This window comes from Melanerpes formicivorus, unplaced genomic scaffold, assembly GCF_026170545.1.
Source record: "Melanerpes formicivorus ecotype bairdi unplaced genomic scaffold, bMelFor1.0.p_v2 SCAF_5, whole genome shotgun sequence".
NCBI lineage: Eukaryota > Metazoa > Chordata > Aves > Piciformes > Picidae > Melanerpes > Melanerpes formicivorus.
In genome coordinates this window covers 29039631-29059751 of record NW_027142357.1, presented here as the reverse complement: position 1 = coordinate 29059751, position 20121 = coordinate 29039631, and the positions used below count along the sequence as shown (strand labels likewise).

General features: G+C 45.9%; 1 protein-coding gene and 1 long non-coding RNA gene across 2 annotated transcripts; one reads left to right on the top strand and one right to left on the bottom strand.

The window, feature by feature from the left end:
• Positions 1 to 4505: 4505 nt before the first annotated feature.
• Positions 4506 to 10293, bottom strand: INHBB (inhibin subunit beta B). The gene is made up of 2 exons (XM_068138971.1): positions 9867 to 10293; positions 4506 to 7304 (listed from the first exon to the last, which is right to left on the bottom strand). The coding sequence occupies exons 1-2, from the start codon at positions 10267 to 10269 to the stop codon at positions 6529 to 6531; spliced, it is 1179 nt and encodes a 392-aa protein (XP_067995072.1). The 5' UTR covers positions 10270 to 10293; the 3' UTR covers positions 4506 to 6528.
• A 218-nt stretch (positions 10294 to 10511) lies between these two features.
• Positions 10512 to 11401, top strand: LOC137441439 (uncharacterized). The gene is made up of 2 exons (XR_010987409.1): positions 10512 to 10604; positions 11184 to 11401. It is a non-coding gene; the product is annotated as an uncharacterized lncRNA (long non-coding RNA).
• Positions 11402 to 20121: the final 8720 nt, after the last annotated feature.

Below are 20121 nucleotides of genomic sequence, written 5' to 3'. Positions count from 1 at the left end.
ACATCTTCTTTCCCCTCAGATACAATAGTCATCTTCACAGCACTTATTATAACATATTGCAGCAATAACGTGCAATTATCGTCAAAAACAAAGCAAAAGCTCAAGATAAAAATAACAGGCACTGAGCACACTTACCAGCTGGAGGAAGGCAGTGAGGCAGTACTAGCTGCAGCCCTAAAATGGCTGTACTGTAGTAAGCTACAGCTGCCTCTCCCAGCCTCATTTCAAAGGCCAGTCTGCAGGAGGACAAATCAAGTAAAAGGACCCTCTCCAAAAGCTGGTCCAAAGTGAGAAGAAATAGGCAGCAGCTTGGCTCTGCAGAGCTGTCATTAAGTAAAGATGTGCCACACCTGGGGTCTATGCAATTCACAGCTGGATTCACTGATTGGTTTGGGGCTGAACAAGAACTTCAAATGTTCAGCACCTGGGAGGAATACTCTTTTCATTAGGTGGACAGAAACCACAGCTCTCATCCTGGGTCTTACTTGGTAGTGAGGTGTGACCTAGGGAAATCAATACATCTCTTGGGTTTTCTTCTTGCCCTTTTTTCTGTTCTGCTATATATACTTACTTTGGCTTTGCCCAAAACAGGCTCCTACACTGACCTCTCTATTTGCACACTTTCACAGTAATGTACCCTGAAAGTAAATTATAATGGAGGGGGGAAGGGGATAATTTCAAGAACCAAAAAGAGGAACCCAAAGAATTTAACAACAATAAAGATTTCAAATTCTCAGCAGATCACAAAGACAGCATAGCTGATCAAATATAAGGAAGTTGTGTGCTTATCTCAGTCTCTGATGGCTTCAGAGATCTCTCAGTTATATGGCGGGTGTGTAAAACCTCGACATCTCTGCTTTGTAGAAGGAAGAGCTGCACACATTCAAGGAGGGCCTCTGTTGAATAGAATTGGCCAAATCAGATTAAAACCCCAGTATCTATGATGAAGGCTGCAAGCTGCCTGCTTGGAGAGGTTTCACTGATGTGAACCAGAAGTTCCTTGCATGTGGTCAGGCCCTAAATTTGATACTGGAATTTAAAAACAAATTAAGATTCCCATGTAATATTGACTCTTTTTAATTTTTTTTTCCAGAGTAAAAAATTTTACAGCATGGAATGCTATATGCAGTGGTTACATGAGTCCAAGTAATTGTACCAATTATATAATTTGATATAATTGCACTAATTACATAAACACATAATAATGAAATATAAGTTATTCCAAGAGCTAAACTGGAAGAACATTAAAGAACTTAAATCTGCTCCCACTTATTCTAGTACAAATCAGAAACAATTCCCCTGAAATCAATGAAGTTACCCAAAGAAAATTGGCCCCCACCATTACAAGCAGCCAGGTAAATCTAGATTTTGGTTCCAGAGTAAACAAACAAATGCTTCTGGGGTATTTTGTACCAATGGAGAGCGCTAATTCCTGGCCAAATTCCAGTGCATACAAGGAGATTTTACCTGTGTTCATAACCATTTTGGGTGTCTTCCCTTGTTGATCTGTCATGCAGCATCTGTAGATTTTGCTAAGTCTTTCAGCTGCTGATTCTAAACAACAAGAAGTTGGTTTTGTTTTCATTTTTATTTAATAAATACTTAGAATGACTTGGTCCTAATAAGGATTTTGAGAAGGTTTTCTAGTGTGCCCTTAGTTATATTAGTTCTACCCTGACTTACATCTGCAGACTTCAGGGGAGTTACTGCAGGCTGACACCACTATTAATAGACACAGACTCTCCCCTTAGACAAAAATCAGTATTTCTGATCCATTTTGTGAAATGTTCTTCAAACTTTCACAGCAAAAACCACTCTAAACAAGAATTATTCTCGAGAGGGATACATTCAGTGAGGGGTTTCCCTTTTCTCCCCTGGCAGGGGGGAGTGTGGCAATTAATTTCAGCTGCTGACTTCATCTCTCACAAGTAACAAAGCAAAAGAGGTGAGAGCTGGCAATTTTGGAGCAGGTGTTTGTTATGTGTTGGAAATACGTGATGTATGCAGAGTTAATCCACCAAGTGCTCTGTTGCACCACATCTTGACAGTCACCCTGTTCGCACCATCCTCATTAACACCAGTGGGGGGTCCAGGCACCAGAACCAAGGTTTTGTTTGGGATAGAATATTTTACAGGACAAAGATTTTCCAGCTGAAGAGACTGACTCTGCCACATGACAGAAAATGATGATTTAGCATTTAGAAAATCAAATTCAAAGCCTATCAGAGATGAGAGAGGCACACACTCAATCACCTCAGGTTGGGGGTACGGACCTGACCCACCTCTTTTTTTGGGCAGAGTAACTACCTGGACATAAGGCAATTAAACTGGATGCTCGGTTTTATAGGAGGGGAATAACAGATAGGAAAACAAACCTCAAGAATTTAAAAAAGCAGCCATCAGTCTTGAGCATCTCATTTTTCATTTTGCCTGATTTCAAAAATGCAGGAGGTGGAAGATGAAAAAAAGTTCAATTCTTGCAGCCTCCTGCAAAAAAACCTGTCAAGACCAGCAGCCTTGCCACATTTCTAAAATAAAACTAAGCCCAAACTGTCTCACATTTGTCCCACAAAATTAAAGACCTTTTAAATTTTATTTCATTTTAGTCTAGAAACCTGTGTCAGGTTGCTGCTGGCACCAGGACTCAGGAATACCTCACTGACTGCAGCATGCTCAGAGCAGGGAACGATTCAATGAAATCTCAATTCATGTTCTGCTCAGATCAGTTTCTAGAGACTGTTTCATACAAAATAGAAGTACCTGAGAACTTGGACTATACTCCAGCTTTTCCCACTCCTGGATGATGCCCCTCACACCATTCTGATTGATTCTCTCCTTTGTATTTCTATTTCTGCTCCATGAATGTCAGGGCCATAGCTGCAAATAGGGGAGCAGGGAAGGCATGGCAAGAAAGTTGAGAGAGGTTTTTACCAAGATAAGGGGTGCTCATTGCCAATGTTTGTGAATGAGTTCAGGATCCCGTGCTTGCTTGTGGGTTTTTGCTGAGCATAGCTTCTTCCTGCCCCTCACTCCTGGCCAGCCCAACCTCATGGCATCCAGGCTGCCTGCAGCTCCCTGAGGCTGCAGGTCCAAATGCCACACACTGAGACAACCAGTTCTCCTCCTGAGAGAACATGGGAGTTCAGTACCAGGCTTGCCTTTGACCCCAGAAACCAAATACTTTCAATTAAGAAAGAAACCTAACTGGACCCAACCTCTGAGGCCTTGTATTTCAATGGACAAGATTTCTTAATATATTTTTAAAAGCACAGCCCAGTCATTCATAATGATGGTGTCATATTGGGTCAAATGTGCCTCTAGACTGAAGGGATGTATTTGCCAATGATTTCATGGAGAATTTATTAAATTCATCAGTAGCATGGCTGACCCAGAGAACAAGGATTGGGAGAAACTGCTAAGAAGGAACAGCAAGCGGTGGCTTTGACAATAAACATACAGTTTGAGGTGGTAAGAAAGCTAAAATATATTTTAAAAGATTGGTCTGGGGGACGAAGTTCTGTGCAGCAGGTTGTTGACAGAGCCACAGCAAATTGCACCTGAAGGTCTCCCAGGAAAAAAAAATTAAATAAAAATTAACCCCAGTGCCTGGTTTTGAGGAGGGATGGGCAGAGCTACACTTGAATGTAACTAGAACCCATCATTAGTTGCATGAACTTGCTTCTTCAACACTTTCTAGGTCTCAGGGTCAGATCCAATGTTTGCTAAGTCAACAGAGGTCCTTCTGTCAGCTTTAGCTGGCATTTGCTCAGGTTTCCAGGAGGACGAATTTATCTCTGAAGATCAATGAAATCAATATCTGGATATATGCACAGCTAATGAAATTCCAATGAGTATTTGTCAATATTTTGGGGTTTTGTTACTAAAGGGACTGTTTTACTCAGGGGAGAAACCTCTCCCTGATGCTAGCTAATTTAACAAAAACATTAAAATAAAAAAATTAAAGTTCATCAAACTGAATATTGACTTCTGTTTCCTGGAAGTGCTTTCCATGCTATTTTTTTGCTTCTTGTAACCAATAAGGGAGTGACCTAGACAAGAAGTTACATTCTTACACAGCAGGTGAACCAGGAACTTGCTGTAAATGACCTGCAGGTATGCGGAACAGCGCTCAGTCCTGCGCCCAGAGCCCCAGCACTGATGCAGATAGAAAAAAAAGCAGATGCTTACATGTACAGACGGCAATAAAACTAGAGTGCAACATTTTTAGGATTGCAGCTGAGCTCGCAGACAAGGGTTTCTGCAATGACTAACACAACCACAAGTCTAATGCGACAGTTCACCGTCTGCAGCCACATTCAGTCCTGAAAGTAAGCAAGTTTCTCCAGATGTTAGATGCTGGGGGGGGGCTGGGGGGGGGGGGGTGGAAATAGAAAGAAAAAAAAAAAAAAGAAAGAAAAAAGAAAAACAAAACAAGAAAGCAAGAAAAAAGAAAAAGGTCACATCCAGTTTTCAATCTTTTTTTTATTTATTTAAACTGTACACAAATGTAAAATACCTCAACAGCGAATCTAAGTGAAAATTGTTTGGTTTAAATTATTATGGAACAGAACCTAAAAGGAACTTTATTAAATAAACATAAAAACTGGATTTAAAGAATGCACATATTGTAATGTATTCTACAATAGTATTTTTTTAACTTTTTTTAACCTTTTTTTTTTTTTCACTCTACGTTCCATGTGCGTATGGTATAGAAAAGACACTGAATAGAACAAACAGAATCCATTTTGTACCCTGAAACAATTGGTAGGCCTCGTGAGGGATTGCTCAGCATGACTACATGATATATGATGGCTTTGCCACCTCATAAAAATTATAACTAATATGTTGGCCTCTTTGGTTCCAAAATTTACGTATAATACATTTAACTGTATTCCTTTTTTTTTTTTTTTGCTGCTATAAAAATAACATTTATTTTTATTTTTTTTTTCAAATGGCAGGTTTTTCTTTTTTTTTTTTTTTTTTTTTTTGACTAATCATGCAACTAAATCAGTGCAAACATTAAAAGCAATCATTCGCTTTAAAAAAGAAGCAAAAGATTTAATTTCAAGTATAAAAAAATATAAAAAAGTCATATCATAAGTCCAGTTTTGTCTAGTATGGGTCAACACTTTAAATTGCATAGCTCATGCGGCACCTGTTTACCTAGATAGTGAGCAAAGATAAGTGCACTATCAAGTACCACTTTTCAAGGCATTGAAATTTGCAAGTGCTATTATACGTGCATTCAAGCAGTTTGCAAGTGCTATGCTGTATCATTATTTTCTGATCTTTATGGCCATTCTTGACACCTCCTGGTAAGGAAATTGAAAGCACTCTCCTCCTTTCCAAGACTTGTTAAAATGTTCCTCGCCTGTTATTAAATGCACTGCATTTTTCAGAACGTCTCCACTCTGTTACTGTCACTCCTCTTTAGGGTTCATTGGTTTAGCCATGGTGGCAGTTACTTGGTTGCCCGACCCCCACATGATGTGTCCTTCCTGCGTCCCCTGTTGAAGAACACAGATTGCAACTCTGGCTTTTTGTTCTCTGAACAGCGAGAGATGCCAGTGGTCAACACAGTCCAGATATGGTATCAGATACACTTTTCCAAGACACGGTGGGTGTAGCCATCCACGGATTGCTAGCGGGCACGTAAAGCATCAGATCATGCCAGCCCAGCTTGCGACTTTGCAATGGTCAGATGTTATAAATACAGCAGTTGCTTATGTGTCTGTCCCCTTTTTCTCTCTCTCTGTGATGGTACCACGTGATTCCTTACTGGAAGTGCTGTAGGAAGATGCGGCTATCTGTGATGTTTACATTTAGATAAATTGAAATTAAGAGGAAGTGATCACCTCCCAAGCTAGGTGTCCTGCAGCTTCCCATTAGACCTAAGAGGTGATGGTCAACCTTTTTTTTTTCCCTTTTTACTTTTTTTTTCTAAGTTTGGTCGTTTCAACACCTGCGTGCAAGAATATGTTGTGTTCTCGCAGTCTGTGCTTTTGCCTGAGCAAAGGGAGCTCATTTCGGTCTGGCTTTGCTGGCAGGCGGGGAAACAGCTGCTCAGCCGTTCACTCGTACTGGCAGGCATTTTGGTCCGTCGTCACTGGTCACTGACTTTCTGTGCTTATGTCCCTTTTCCGAGCTGCCTTGTGTGTGTGTCTCTGTGTGTCTGTGTGTGTCTGTGTGTGTGTGTGTGTGTATGAGCGCGTGTTCATGTGTGTGCCCACGTTTTGTGTGTGTGTGTGTGTGTCTTTAAGATATTTCATAGCATTAACTTATAAGTGGTAGAATATATAAGTGTCCAAGATCCACAAACTGCCACTGTCTTGACACCAAAGTGAAATGATTTTTTTTCTTCCTTTTTTTTTTTTTTTTTTCCAAACTTTTCCACAGTGACTTTCCAACACTGATGCCTGGATACACAGTGAAACTTCTTCCAACACCATCTCATATGGGAATGTTTCTCTCTCTCTCTCTCTCGCCCTCTCTCTCTTTCTCTCTCCCCCCCCAAAAACACACCTTAAATCAAGCACAACCACATTCTTCCACAATCATATTGGGAACGTCCCTTTTCACAATGTTGTATTCATCATCAAAGTACAGCATTGACATTGTGCTAAGTTTGGTTGGAATGCAACAGGAGTTCACGGTGCCCGGGTTCAGCCCCCGCATTCGGTACTGATTCACGACGGCGGTGTGAAAGGAGGAAGCCGACCCCGGGACGCCGGCCAAGTAGGCCGGGCAGCTCCCTTCACAGTAATTCCCATAGTAACCTGATGGTGCTATGATCCAGTCATTCCACCCAATGAGTCTAAAGTCAATGTAAAACTGTTGCCTGCAACATAGATTGGTCCTGCCATCGCACTCCAGGCCTCTTTTCCGGATCCTGTGTTTGTTATCGGCAAGGCGGGCTTGCACCACTAAAAAAGGCCGGTGGGATTCCTCCCCGGGGTCCACATAAATTGGCAGCACTGAATACTCTTCACAACCCTCACATTGAACATCCAAATTCAGTCTCCTTTCTCCTCTCTCAAACAGAGCCTGGATCGCTTCTGTCATAGGAAAAGTGTGCCAACCACTTCTTTTGAGATCAACTTTCTTTTCAACCACATTCCACTTGTTGCTAGTGTCCGGGTCTTGGAAATAGACTTTGACTCTTACTTTTCGCCTGCTGCCTTTCTCTAAGACATATGGAAGCAGCTTCAAGTAAAGCCACAGGCTGGCTTGAACGACAAACAAGTTCTGGTTCCCTTCATTCGAGATGAAGAAATAGAGGCGGACTCTAGATGAGGCCAGATCGTCTGCAAGATAAGGAGAGATCAGCAAGATTAAGTCAAAAAGGAAACATTAGCTTGTGTACCATTCTGGATTCAGGGACTCAAGCACAGATCATGGGAGCAGCAACAGGGCTATGCTGACAAGAAGACACACACCGAATCAGATATCCCCAATTTGCAATCAAAATGAACTGAAAAGGGACATCCTACTACAACATTCATCATCGGGCTGTAGTCAAATGTATCAGCTCCACAGAAACCAGCAAGAGCTCTTTCCATCTGGCCAGCTTTAAAGATGCTACAGCAGCACCTAGATAAGACCGGCACTTGGACTCAGCTATCCCATCGGTTTAAGAATAGTTTTAACTTTCAGCGACCTGCCAATTCTCACAGGGAGAACCCTTTCAATAACCACCGAAATGCCAATGCACACGCCAAACAAGGGATTTTGTTTCCATTTTCACGTACTGTCATCGTTGTTTAACAGAGAGGATTCACATGGCAGAGGGGGAAATATTTCAGTAATGTGCCTGCTTGTCCAATAGATCAACCTAACCCCCACTCAGTCTGTTAGAATATCTGCTATTAGTAATTGCTTCAATCTCCGCCTTTTCCCCCCGAAATGATAAACTCTCATACAAGGCAAGGCAATGAAGCGGTTGCTCTCGCTGTAACGCCGTTACTGACTGTTCTCAATACGCTTCTCAATAACACCAGAAATCAAGGAGTGAAATTGTCAAGGAAAACCAAATGTCACCAAATGTCTAACATAACCCTTTATTTGTAAACAAAAGAGCCGGTTGCATGAAATGTTTCAGAAATACCAGTGGCCCTCCTGCAATTTTGTACAAGTCCTAACTAAATTTGGCGTAGGTGATAAATGTGCAAGCTGGCCTTTATGGCAGAGGCTGTAATTCTAGTTGTTGAATCAAAGCCTCCCAATTGCTATTTAAAATTATTGCTGGAAAGGCATTTTCTCATCTGCCCTTATCTGTTTCGTTGCTTCTGTACAGAGCCAAATGCAGCTTTTTTCTTCCTTTTCTTTTCCTAAGAGTCTTTATCATTTTTGTCAGTCTCTGAATGGGATTTTTTGCGTAGCTGGTGTCTTAATTTGTTATCCTAGATACCTTCCAAATGTGTCTTCTGTGTCCATTCGGTACCTTGACAAAAATTTTCACTGTGTTTATCTATGTTTTATGTAAAGTTGATTTTGGAAGTGCTACAAAAGCCAGTGATTGATTGAATACCAAATGGATGTACAAGCCCAACCCAGAGCTCCCAACAACAGGCTATTAAAAAATAATAAACCCAAGAAACATTTGCTAAGAAAGCCTTTTGCATGTTAGTAAATACACAAGTTCTTTATGAAATGTGGTGACAGTGACAGAAAAAGAACAGCACGGTGTTTCTGCACTGATCCACATCACTTGTGTGGTGTGAGGTTGTGTGTGCCCATAAATTTTGTATGTGAATATAACAAGCATATGTATGATGCAACAGATCCCATAGATACTGTAAATGTATATGCCTTTGGTAAGTGGGAGGGTAGATTAAGAATATGAGTGGGCAGTATACAGGAGAGAAAGAGATTTATTTTGTGGACAAATGACATATAGATGCCACAGAGAGATAAACTAAAAAATGAACTGTGTGATAGAGAGATGAAGGAAAGATGGGCAGACAGACAAGAGAGCTAATTTGCAGACTGATGGTGTTACAGCCAGATGTGCAAAGTTAACAGGCACAGTGGTTGCTTGGTTAAACCACTGGAAAGCTACAGTGAAGGAACTCAGTGACACATAACTGCAATGCTGGACAGGACTGAGATGGCTGGTACTGTGGGGAGGGTGGCACAGTTAGGAAATGGACTTATGGACAGAGAGGAGACAGACACACCTGGTAGGAGGCTGCACACAGGGGACAGATAGACAAGGCCAACAGTATGAATGGAAGCTAAATAAATGGGAAAGGAATAGAAAGGGAGGACAGGCAAATGCAAGCCTCAACAGACAGATGCATTCAGTGAACCAGATGAATGTACAGAGCAGACAGACGAGGCAAGGGATGCAAGAGATCGAGTGGGACAGGCGGAGGAGGGACAGTGGGATGCACAGCAACAGAGGCAAGCCACGGTGCAGCTGGAAGGACCGCTGGAGGGAAGCCGGGGGCGCGGAGGCTTAGCTGGGATGAAGGGATGAGCGAAAGGAGTTGCAGAGTACTACCCGGGAAGAATCCCGAGTACACTTAGGGAGTACGGGAAGGTGCGAGCTGGGCCAGAGGGGAGAGCGGGTGAGGAGGAAGGCATGCGGGTGAGCCCGACAGCCAGATGCCTGCAGCAGACAGGAGGATAGGCAGGGCGCACAGAGGGACCAGCTGCAGGGCCAGGCAAGGACGACCAAGGGAACTGCCAGGAGTCAGGCAGAAGGGACAGAGGAGGTGAACAGGAGGACAGGCAGGGCGAGCCAGAGGTCTGACGGGGGTCGCGCAGGGGGACTGCCAGAGGTGAGGGCAGGACAGGCAGGCAGAGTGACAGGGCAGGGGGCCGAGGCAGGCCGGGCAAGGAAGAGCGAGCCGGGCGGCGCCCACCTGTCTCGGCGAAGCTGATGATCTCGGAGACGGGGTCGTGGGCCGGGGGTCCGGAGCTCGCCTGCCCGTCCAGGCTCGGGATCTCCACGCGGCCGTCCTCTCGCACCTTGCCGGCGTGCAGCTTGCGCAGCGCGGTGACCATGGCTGCCTTGGGCACGGCGTGCGTGATGTTGGGCCGGTCCCGCATCTGCAGTCGGCTCAGAATGTGCCTCTTCACTGCCTCCAGGAAATCCCCGTCCACCTTGCCCGGTTCCTCGGGCCGCCGGAAGCCGCAGGAGGTGCATGTGTCCTGCGGGGAGCCGCCAGCGGGGGCCGGCGGAGTCGGGGTGGCCGCGGCGCCCAGCAGGAGCAGCCCGCAGGCCAGCAGCACGGCCAGCACCCCCCGGCGAGCCGCCCCGTCCATGGCGGAGGAGCGGGGGGCCGAGCTGGGGGCCGCCCCGAAGCGCCGCAGGGAGCCCGTCTGCAGGCAGCGCCGCTCCGAGCGCTCCGCGGCGCGGAGGGGGCGGTGGCAGCCAAGCTGGGGGGCCGCAACCGCTCCGCGCAAGGGGGGAGCCGCGGCGGAGGGAGGGGGTGCCCAGGGAAGCGGCGTGTGCCGCCGGGGAGGCGGAGGGGGGAGGCTGCACACGCAGGCACCGAGGGCGAAGTTGGAAGCGGCGGGGGGGTGGGGGGGGGTGGGGGGGGCAGCAGGCTTGGCGTGCACGGAAAGCCTGGCTCCACGGGGGAGGGGGACGGCAGCAGGTGAGGGGGTGGCTGAGGAGCCCGAGGACGAGGGAGGGGGGAGCCGGGAGCGAGCCGGAGGTGCGAGGGGAGCCGGGGAGCAAAGGGGGAGGTGGCGCCGCGCTGCCCCGGTGCCCCGCGCCGCTTCAGAGGGGCATCCCTGGGCGCAGCCGCTCCTGGTCCATCGCTCGTTTCGGCAGGTCCGGGCGGGCCGCGGAGAGGAGAGCTCTTTAGTCCAGCGTCATTGAGGGGGGTCAGGGAGATAAACGAAGCAGATTTATATACAATCCAATTTATAGCCTGGAAGGAGGGGGGGTTGGGGGGGAGAAATGCCACTTGTACCCCCCCGCCCACTCCGCCCCCGCAAGACAACAATCCACAGGCCGTGGGTGCAGGTCTCTGAGCAGGTCGGCTCCGCGCCGCTCGGTTGTCCCCGTTCAGCGCCCGCTGCTTCTCAACGTGCCATCAAAGTTGACCCGGAGCATAGCTGGGGAAGGGGCCAGGGCGGCGGGGAAGGGGTGCGCGGCTGGCAGCTCCACAGTTGCGAGTCTTCTCACCACTCCGCGTATTATTAGTAAGATGCTTTTATTTTCAAAGCAGCGCGGAGGGTCTGGAGTCCGGCGAGGATGCTGCGGCGGCTCCAGGCGCGGCTCCCCCCCCCCACCCCACCCCTCCCGCGGGCAGTTTCGCTGCGCGGCTGCGGAGCGGGGAATCGGCGCGATCCCGGCGATCCCAGGAGAAGCTGCACGGATCCACTCGGTCAGACCAGCTCTTCGGCTCACTCGCTCGCTCGCTCTTTTTAAACAATATCTCCCTTGTTGGTGGTTTGGGTTTTATTTTATTATTATTGTTAATATTATTTTAAGTGTGATTTTTGTTGTTGTTGTTGCTGCTGCTGCTGCCGCTGCTCCAGTTAATCTGTCTCCCTCTCTCTCTCCGAGTCTTTTTGATCTTTTCGCTCGCCTTGTGCTGGCTTGAACGCTGTGTTTTGTTTTGTTTTGTTTAACGCGTCTGATGTTCTCTCTCCGATCCGCAGTGGAAGGTCTCGGGGAAGCGGCTCGCTCCTCGCTTATCTTCCTCTGATCGCCTCTTGCTAATTTTCCCCCCCTGCAAAATCACGACATTGTGGCACTTTCTACTGAAACTTTTATACAGGAGTTAAAACCACGTGGGAACTCCAACCTATAACAGAGACGCCATGGGTTCCTCACTATTTAGGAGATTAAGTTAAGTCTTTTGCCCCCTGGGCTATTACAGTAACTTCCTGATGTGGAAATATTAACTATGCTGTTTCTTTAACTCCCCTCGTCCCCTCCCTCCCTCCCTCCCGGTTTTGCAAACACACCCACCGCACACCGACCCGCGTCCCTGTTCCTGTCCCGTTCCTCGGCAGGACGGACGGACCCCGAGCGGTAGTAGCCCCGGGCCCCACTCGCGTCCCGGCCGGGATGCCCTCCCCTCCCCCCGGTATTCCTTGCCTTTTAAGCACTTGAAAGAAGAAGTCATTAGAAAGTTTACCGTCGGGTTCACTTTGTGACGGGGCGGGTTTTTGTTTGTTTGTTTTAATGGGCCGGGTAATCGGGGCGGGTGCCGGGGATTGTGTGTGTTTTCCCTGGGGCAGGAGGGACGCGGAGGCAGCGCGGGGGAGCTAGGGGCGGCGGCGAGGGGAGTCGGGAGGGGAGATAACGGGAACGCCGCGCTCCCAGAGCCGCGGCTGGGAGCCGACAAGCGTGCCGGCCCTGCCCGTGCCCTGCGAACCTGTTTTCTTTCCCACCTCCGTGGAGCAGCCCCGGGCTTTGGGGAGGAGGGCTGTCCAAGGCGAAGACGGGATGAACCCCCTTCCCGCAGAGAGCAGGAGAGGTTCCCACCTAGCTATGCTTAACAGCCAAGCGCCGGGGGCAAGCAGCCAGGGACTTGGGGAGGGGAATGAGAGCACCCTGTCCCCAGGCTGCGCCTCTTACACCGCCCCACGCCGCTCTCACACACACCCGCCCCCCAACTCTCTCCCCAGGAACAGGCCCGGGAGGGTGGGCAGGGAGTGGGGCAGGGGCAGGAGCGTGGCTCGGCTCACCTGCGCGGGTCCCCGGCAGCCGCGGCCTCCGCGCGCTGCTCCGGGGCCCTGCGCGCCCCCGCCGCGGGGAAGCCTGGGCAGAGGGCGCCCCCTCTGGGCAACGCGGGGAACGGGCGGCGGGGGCGGCAGCGGGGGCAGAGCGAATTGCCGGGACCCGGCAGCGGCTGCAGCAACCCTCGGAGCCCCGCGCTGAATGACCGAAGGGGGGTCCGACCCGGAACTGACTCGGGGCGGGGGCTGTGGCTCCGAGGCACGTGGGAACCGGCGGTCACAGGTAGGGGTGGAGGTTTCTGCTGTCCGGCTCCCAGGGGGTCCGGCGGAGGCAGAGAGCAGGGGCGAAGATGCAGGAGGCAGGGTGAAGCCTGTGCTCGGAACTTGGCAAAGGAGCATCTTTACAGCCCAGGAACAGGCCTAGACACTGGAACTGGTGACTGCTCTCATTGTGCTTTTTTTTTTTTTTTTTTTTCTTTATTCTAACTTCAAGAATTAAAAAAAGAAGGTACTGAGATCTGTATTTTCATTGAGCCAGACCTTTTCTATGGGCAGATGGGCAGATGCAGGACAGAAATTTCAAGCACGACAGCAAAGAAGCTCCTCCTTCAGTTCTTAGAAGAGGAATGAAACTTCTCATAGATTCCTGGACTGCACAGTCATGCACAGTAGCTGTCAGTAATACAAGCAATGCAGGAACAGAAAAAAGGTCAGGTGGAGGACCAGCTCAATACCGTGATAGAAGAACGGAAGGGATAAATGCTATTTCTCATCATAAATACTTACTTTCTTGTTCTGTACTGCAAAAAGAAAAGCACTTAAGGCTGTGCTTCAAAAATCACACTGCAATCCCAACCTGATTGTTCATGTTGGATTTAATATAAACACGGTCTAATTGTGCAGACAGCACTGTAAGTCAAATCTTCAGTAGCAGTGGAGCTAGCCTGATGGGAGATCAGAATTAGATACAGTATTTCCTCCCTGCCAGTAACAGGTTTTGAATGGAAAGCCTGGAATGTAAAAAAAGAAATAATGCTAAAAATCCAATCACTCTGACATCCTGTGAGCTAATGAGAGCACGTGAATGCAACAAGCTTAGTACTTCACAGTAATTAATTTGACAGCAAAGAGCTAACAAGAAAACAACAGGCAGAGAGCAGTGATGACTGGTTCATAGAGGTCACTGTCAAACAAGAAATAGGTGCAAACACAGTCCCTCTCCCTTTGAAAACAACTGTGTCATTGCCCCAGTAAAAATGAAATACCAGAGGGAAAATATCATGTCTTCAATGGGGATAACAAACCTGGGAAGGTATTTCTAGTAGGTGGTTTTCTGTTTTACCTACAGTGCTTTTTCATCATCCCTGTTATTCACAGCAGTGGCATGGTTTGTCTTTTTTTTTTTCTTCCCCCTCTTCTCTTTTTCAGCTAGCCAAAACCACTTTGCATATTCATATATTGGGAAGACTTATCTTCTCTAGCAATTACCAACAAACTAATACACTAATAACCCCTATTGTTATTTAAAGTGTGTCCAATACAGTATTCTGGAGGCAGCTCTCACAATGGATTTTCTCTGGCTTCCTCCTAGAGAAGAACTTAAACTCTTGATGCTTTGAGGCAGAAGAGCCTATAGGGAGAGCAAACAGGGTTAACGGAAAGAAATGTGCCATTTGATTTCTAATCTTGCCCAAGGAGCAGGGCCTATTGATTGAGCCATAAAGCACTGTTAATTTTAAGACCTCAGCTTTCAGTTCTTTCCCTTGGGCATAAACTTGTTGCTTACACACAGTAGATGAACTATCAAGGAATGGGTAGCTTCACACTCCCCCAGCTCTGCTCTCCCCTCCTCCTCCCCTCTATTCTATTTGTTCTGAGCTCATCTGCGTGAGGATACATTTTCACACACACCTTCTCAAACCGGCTGCTATTCATCTGATTCAGGGTCATGCTTTTCCATACATTAAATGCAGGGGAAAACTGGTAAGGAAATGACTGGGATTTGTGCTTAATGGGCAAGCACACAGTTAGCCAGGGAGCCCCTCTGTAAGAAGTTAAAATATCAGAGGGTATTTTCTGTACAAACATCAAGTCTCATGACTGCAATCTGATGCTTATTAAAGCTACTAGTATAATGAAATCAGTATAAACTGAGATCCTCAGGTAGTGTCAATTGTCATGTTTCCGAGGCATCAAACCACTACAACTCTACCTCTGTAACCCTAGATATTTGCTTATGCACAGTTTTTCTCAGGGGGCAGCGGTGAAAAAGTCATGCTTTTGGAGAAGCCAGCCAGTGCAGCTCTATACCTTCCTGCAGCAGTGGGAAGCTCTAGAAACTGATCAGACAATGACACAAGGCAGCTCCCTCACTGCTCTATTTACATTATGCCCTCAGTGGGACAATAAACAATCTGCACTAGCAAAAGATCTAACCCTTCACGTATTGCTAAATCACCTTTTATACTCTTAAACCATTAATAATATCTATTAGGTAACCTTACTAATCCCTTTGAGGAAGGATTTTCTTTACTGTACTGATGGCTGAACTGAATAAAGCTTCATCTATAAGAGGCTCCGTTTGCACTAGAAATTCTTCTCTGTTGATAACCAGCAAATACAAGTTTTACTAGCACAAGCACCTTTTTTTCTGCAAGCATTCCCAAATAAAATAGGCTATCCTGGCAAAAGCACTTTTTTTTTTGCTCATATAGCTGCGTCTGTATGGGGGATTTTTGCACGTAGTGAAACGCAATCTGTTTTAAATGGCACTTCAGAAAAGCCTTGCTATCCCACAGAAGTTTCAAAGCTATATACTTCTGTATTGTATCTGAAAGAGCTTCTTACAAGGTGGCCATTGTATAGCTTTGCTGGCAATACAGAGAAACTGAGACCCATGGTTACAGGGGCAAGCTGGGAGTGCGGTGCTCTATCTGGCATTTCTATTCATGCCATTCTTTTGCTTCAGATGAAATTATGTATCCATATCACTACACACAGTTACTTTTTAAACAACTGCAGCAAAAGCAGTGGATTTTTCAAAAGCACCATAATTCTGCACATTTTCTGAACTGACAAAGGTAGACTTAACTCATTAAAAAAATACACTAAGAGGTTAATCCAGCTGCTTTGGTCCTGCCCATGCTTCATTGACTGAAAACTGTCATCTGAGTGTTGCTCTGTCTAAAAAAAAAATATATATATATATAAAAGGTCCTGTTCTGAACACCACTTGGAAAAAGGGTTGTAGCAGGCAGAAACAAAGGACCTAACCAAACTGGCAACTCCTCATCTAAAGCAAGCACAACAAGAATATGGAAGATGAGTCACAGAGGAATAAAATAAAGAGTTCTCAAAAGGTTTTGAAGAGCACCTATTGAATGCCAGTTCCTCATAAAAGTGTCAGGGGGAAGCAGCACTTCAGGGTTGCTGGGGCATACTCACAGGCTCGGCCTCCCACTCCCACTGCACCTGCTTTGACACAGCTGTAGTCCCACTCCCTTCAGCTCAGCTACCTTGCAGTGCCTCACAGGCAACATGTTGGCCGATGGGTCCTCTTCAGTGACCCCTTTGTACTCCAGGAAGGTTCTCCAAGCTCCCAGGTTTGCTGTGGGGAATGAAGTGCAGGTGGATCTTGTGAGTAGTGAAGTGATGTAGTCAGGTACCTGGCCTCAGGCAGGCCTCTGCATGAAGCAGCATACCCTTTGGCAAAGGGTCTGAGTTCAGAGATCTGCTTAAATTTCCAAGTAAGGGGACCAAACACCACTGGGTGGATACCCCATGTGATAATTAAGGCTATCCACTGCTTGTTGACAGCCAAAAAGTGCTCTTGTTTTCCTCGCACAGTTTGTCCTCTGCAGTCCAAAGCTGTAGCCTTATAACCAGGCAGTGACTTCCTCTGAAGTTGCTTGTATTGACCTAAATAGGTTGGGGCGGGTGAGGACACACAACATGAAAAAGCTGTGCTGGTTGCCCAACAAAGAAGTGTCTGCTTTGTGGTGAGCACTCTTAACATATAAGCACTTTTAACATACTGTTAAAGAACACGATTTTCATGTTTGTTTAAGTTGACACCAAAAGCCTTGCAAAGTAGCAAAGTGAGTAAAAATAAAATCTGCATTTAATTGGTAAACAAAATAGTTAACACATGGCTTCTCATAATTTAAATGGTACTTACTGAGGTAAAGCATTTAGAAGTCAGCTGGTGCATTTCTTCTATACATCCAGCTGTGATTGATATAGACCGATAAACAGAGCAACGTTAACACCAGCATTCCTGGGCAAATCAGTGACAGTTGGGCAGTGGTGACAAGATGAAGAGGTTTCCCTACAATTCGAAATGCAGCTCAGAAGCAAAAAAGTAGTTGGTACCTTTGCAAGGCCACAGGAGAAATGGGGTACAGAGTCATCTCCTGATGGACAATTAGCTGCACTTGACAAGTACCTGAACATAAGCTACCTTCTCTTTTTTTCCACAAGCAACACAACACAGAGGAAGCATCCACACCTACTGCCTGTGGGACGGGATGAAGCTGGAAAACCTGTGCTTAGGCTTGAATTCCTTTTTCTTCACCCTGTTTTCACCAGCTCTAAGTTGAGGATAACAGCATTTAACCGTCTGTAAGCCACTTTGAAATCAAGTGGAGAAAAGCAATACAGGAATTCATCATTTTCATGGAGCTTAACACTAAAAACATGGCCTTGGTGCTATATGACAACATTTTCAATCTGTGCATACTTAAATTGTGAAGTCTTGCCTCCATGTGTCTTTTGGTGCATCAAACAAAAAACTTATGCAATTTTGCTATTTGCACAAGAACATCACAGGAGGGATTTAAAGATGATTTTAATACAGTTGACTATACACTCACTGCAGGGGCTAGGAGCAAGGGGCTCCTGTGACAGCACTGAACTCTCCCAGTTCACACAAGGAGGTTCTTCCACTGAAGCAGTGCAATAGCACTGTCACAGTGGAAGTCTATCAGTTTAGCATGAGAGTTGGCCTAGATGATTTACAGCCATTTGGTTCACGCTGTTTAGCCACTGCAGGCCTCTAGCAAGTACATTTAGGCTCTCTCACCCTCCAAGTTTGCTACATAGACATTAGCTATGAGCTAAGTCCTCTGCCACCACTCCTTGCTGATGTTCCAGTTCTACTAAATCAAATGAGAAGATTATTAAAAACTTCTGAATCACCTTCTGCCCTGCTTGCTATTTACCACTTGTAAGTCAGTGCTGTCTGTTCTCTCATGAGGGAATAGCTTAAATATGCTGTGAGATTAAAACAAAACAGATTGCAAACTCTATACAACTCATGTGCTAACATATACCATTTTTTCCAAAACACCTGAAAAAGCACATGATCTATGACAGGTCAGGCTGTCCCCTTCACTAAAAAGTTGACTGAGATGGTTCCCTCAAAGGTTTGTTTGTTTTTTTTAAGATTGCAGGATTTTTTCACTCCCCAGGTTACAAGGTGGTCTTGTTCTGTTATTTTTTGCTCCTCAGAAGTGGGGCAGTTCACTAGCAAAGAATAACCCTAAAACTTCTCCAGAGCCCACTGCTATTTCTGACTAATGTGTCTCTCTCACACATGCATTTATCACTGTAGTTTAGATCCTTACCAACCGCACTATAATGAATAAACCATGCTATATGGAAATATTACTGTGAACAACACTGGTATGCAAGGATAAGAAAACCCACCACTCCAGACAGCAAGAACAAGGAGTGTGTGGATTATACTAAGCAGACATTGGGTCTACTAAACCTACATAGGTACTGAAGTGTTGGGAAGGTGCAGAGCTACAACAGCAAAGTGCCTTGTTCTAGGGTTTTTGCTTAAAAGATGAGAGAGAGGGCCTAGGGGAGGGGAATGCATGAAAAAGAAAAGGGATGAACTTTTTTTTTGGCTACTCTAGATGGGGTTTTCCTCTGTTTGAATGCTGAAGGACAGAAAGATTTTAAATTAAAATCTTAATAAATATAGCCCTGAGGCTAGTAACATTATTACATCCAAGATGATTACAGCAACTAAGCCACAAAAGAAATATATATATATTTATTTCAAGCATATAATAAGCCTCAGTATTTAGTTAGAAGAAGGCTAAGCAGCTAACCAACTTCTAAACTAGTAAATTTGCCATTCCGCTCTGCCAAAAGGATAAACCAGTATGGCACACAGTTCGCAGGGCTTGGTTTCATCTCTGTTCAAGACAGCACTACCACTGCTTGTATTTTATATTTGTATTTATGTATTAAAATAAAAGTTGTAATTGCTCAGATCACTTACATGAAAGCTGGCAGGAAAGAACCCCAAGTTAGCAATGAGATATGGATTATTAGTGAGCCTTCATTGTTCAAGAGCAATCCGGGTCCCCGAGCTTGCTTGAGTGAGGTGTGTTCTGCTTGAGACATTTGCCTTTTTCAGGTGATCCTAGTCTCAAGGCAAGGTACTGCACATTACTTGTTTACATGGAGTTATTTGTTTAATTATGAGAATATTTTAATAAAGGATACAGGGAAACTGCAAGGATACAAAGAAAAGGATACAAGCTGATAAAGATGATTAAATCATAGAGCGACTGTGGAGTGGGTCATGAAGTGTTATAATCCCCAACTCCCCTCTGCTTTCTGCCTCAATGTGTTAATGCATCACACTTTAGTACAGTGACACTTTCAGCCCTAGGTGGAAATTCACACATGATGAAGAGGTGGAGGAGGATTTCCAGATGGTCAGACCTCAGGGAGTGCGAAAAGGTGGGGGGGAGGAAGGGAGAAACTGCTGAAGGGAATCGGACTCTGGTCACATCAATAATTTCCAGCTGAAAATGGAATATTGAATTAAAAAAAACAACCCACACCCCCCCCCAAAAAAAAATCCAACCAATCACCAATGATCCTACACCAGAACCAGGTGCATTCAGGTTTGGATGCTGTACATGATAAATCTTCACTAATGGTGGTTGTGAAAGATCTGCTGGAAATACTGATTTATTTGTGTGCAACTGTGAAAGGTGTGAGCTTCATTTCCTTGGCCAAATTTCAGTGTGGGTACTAAAGTAGCCCGACACAAACCCAATTAGCTCTTTCATTCTGTACAACTCCTCTTTACTAGAAGTTATTATAAAGTGGTACTTCCTCCAAATTGTGCATGTCTTGTCCCTCCAATAGAGGCGGTATTTGGCTGTTGCACAGCCTTTGAGACCCTCTTCTGCAGAGCCACCTCTCCAAAAGCAATGAAGGGCACCAAGAAAGAAAATGAAGGCCTGTAGTCACTTGGTCCCACCACACTCCAAAACAAGCCCCACTTTCCCTTTAGCAAAGCATAATGCAGCAGCTGCTATCATGCAGCTGGACTTCCCTAAGACAACCTCATTTAGTGTGGCCTTTTGGGGAATATAGGAAGGTAGTTACAGTCCAGAGTTCCATGGTTCCGGTGCTTCAGGGTGAGAAGTGCTAAGGCCACAGAAAAAT

Bases quoted from the DNA above. Each gene is read 5' to 3' on its own strand.
- INHBB (XM_068138971.1), bottom strand. From the start codon at position 10,269: ATGGACGGGGCGGCTCGCCGGGGGGTGCTGGCCGTGCTGCTGGCCTGC. The intron at 7,305-9,866 runs GTGGGCGCCGCC...CTTATCTTGCAG, and splicing joins CATCAGCTTCGCCGAGACAG to ACGATCTGGCCTCATCTAGA.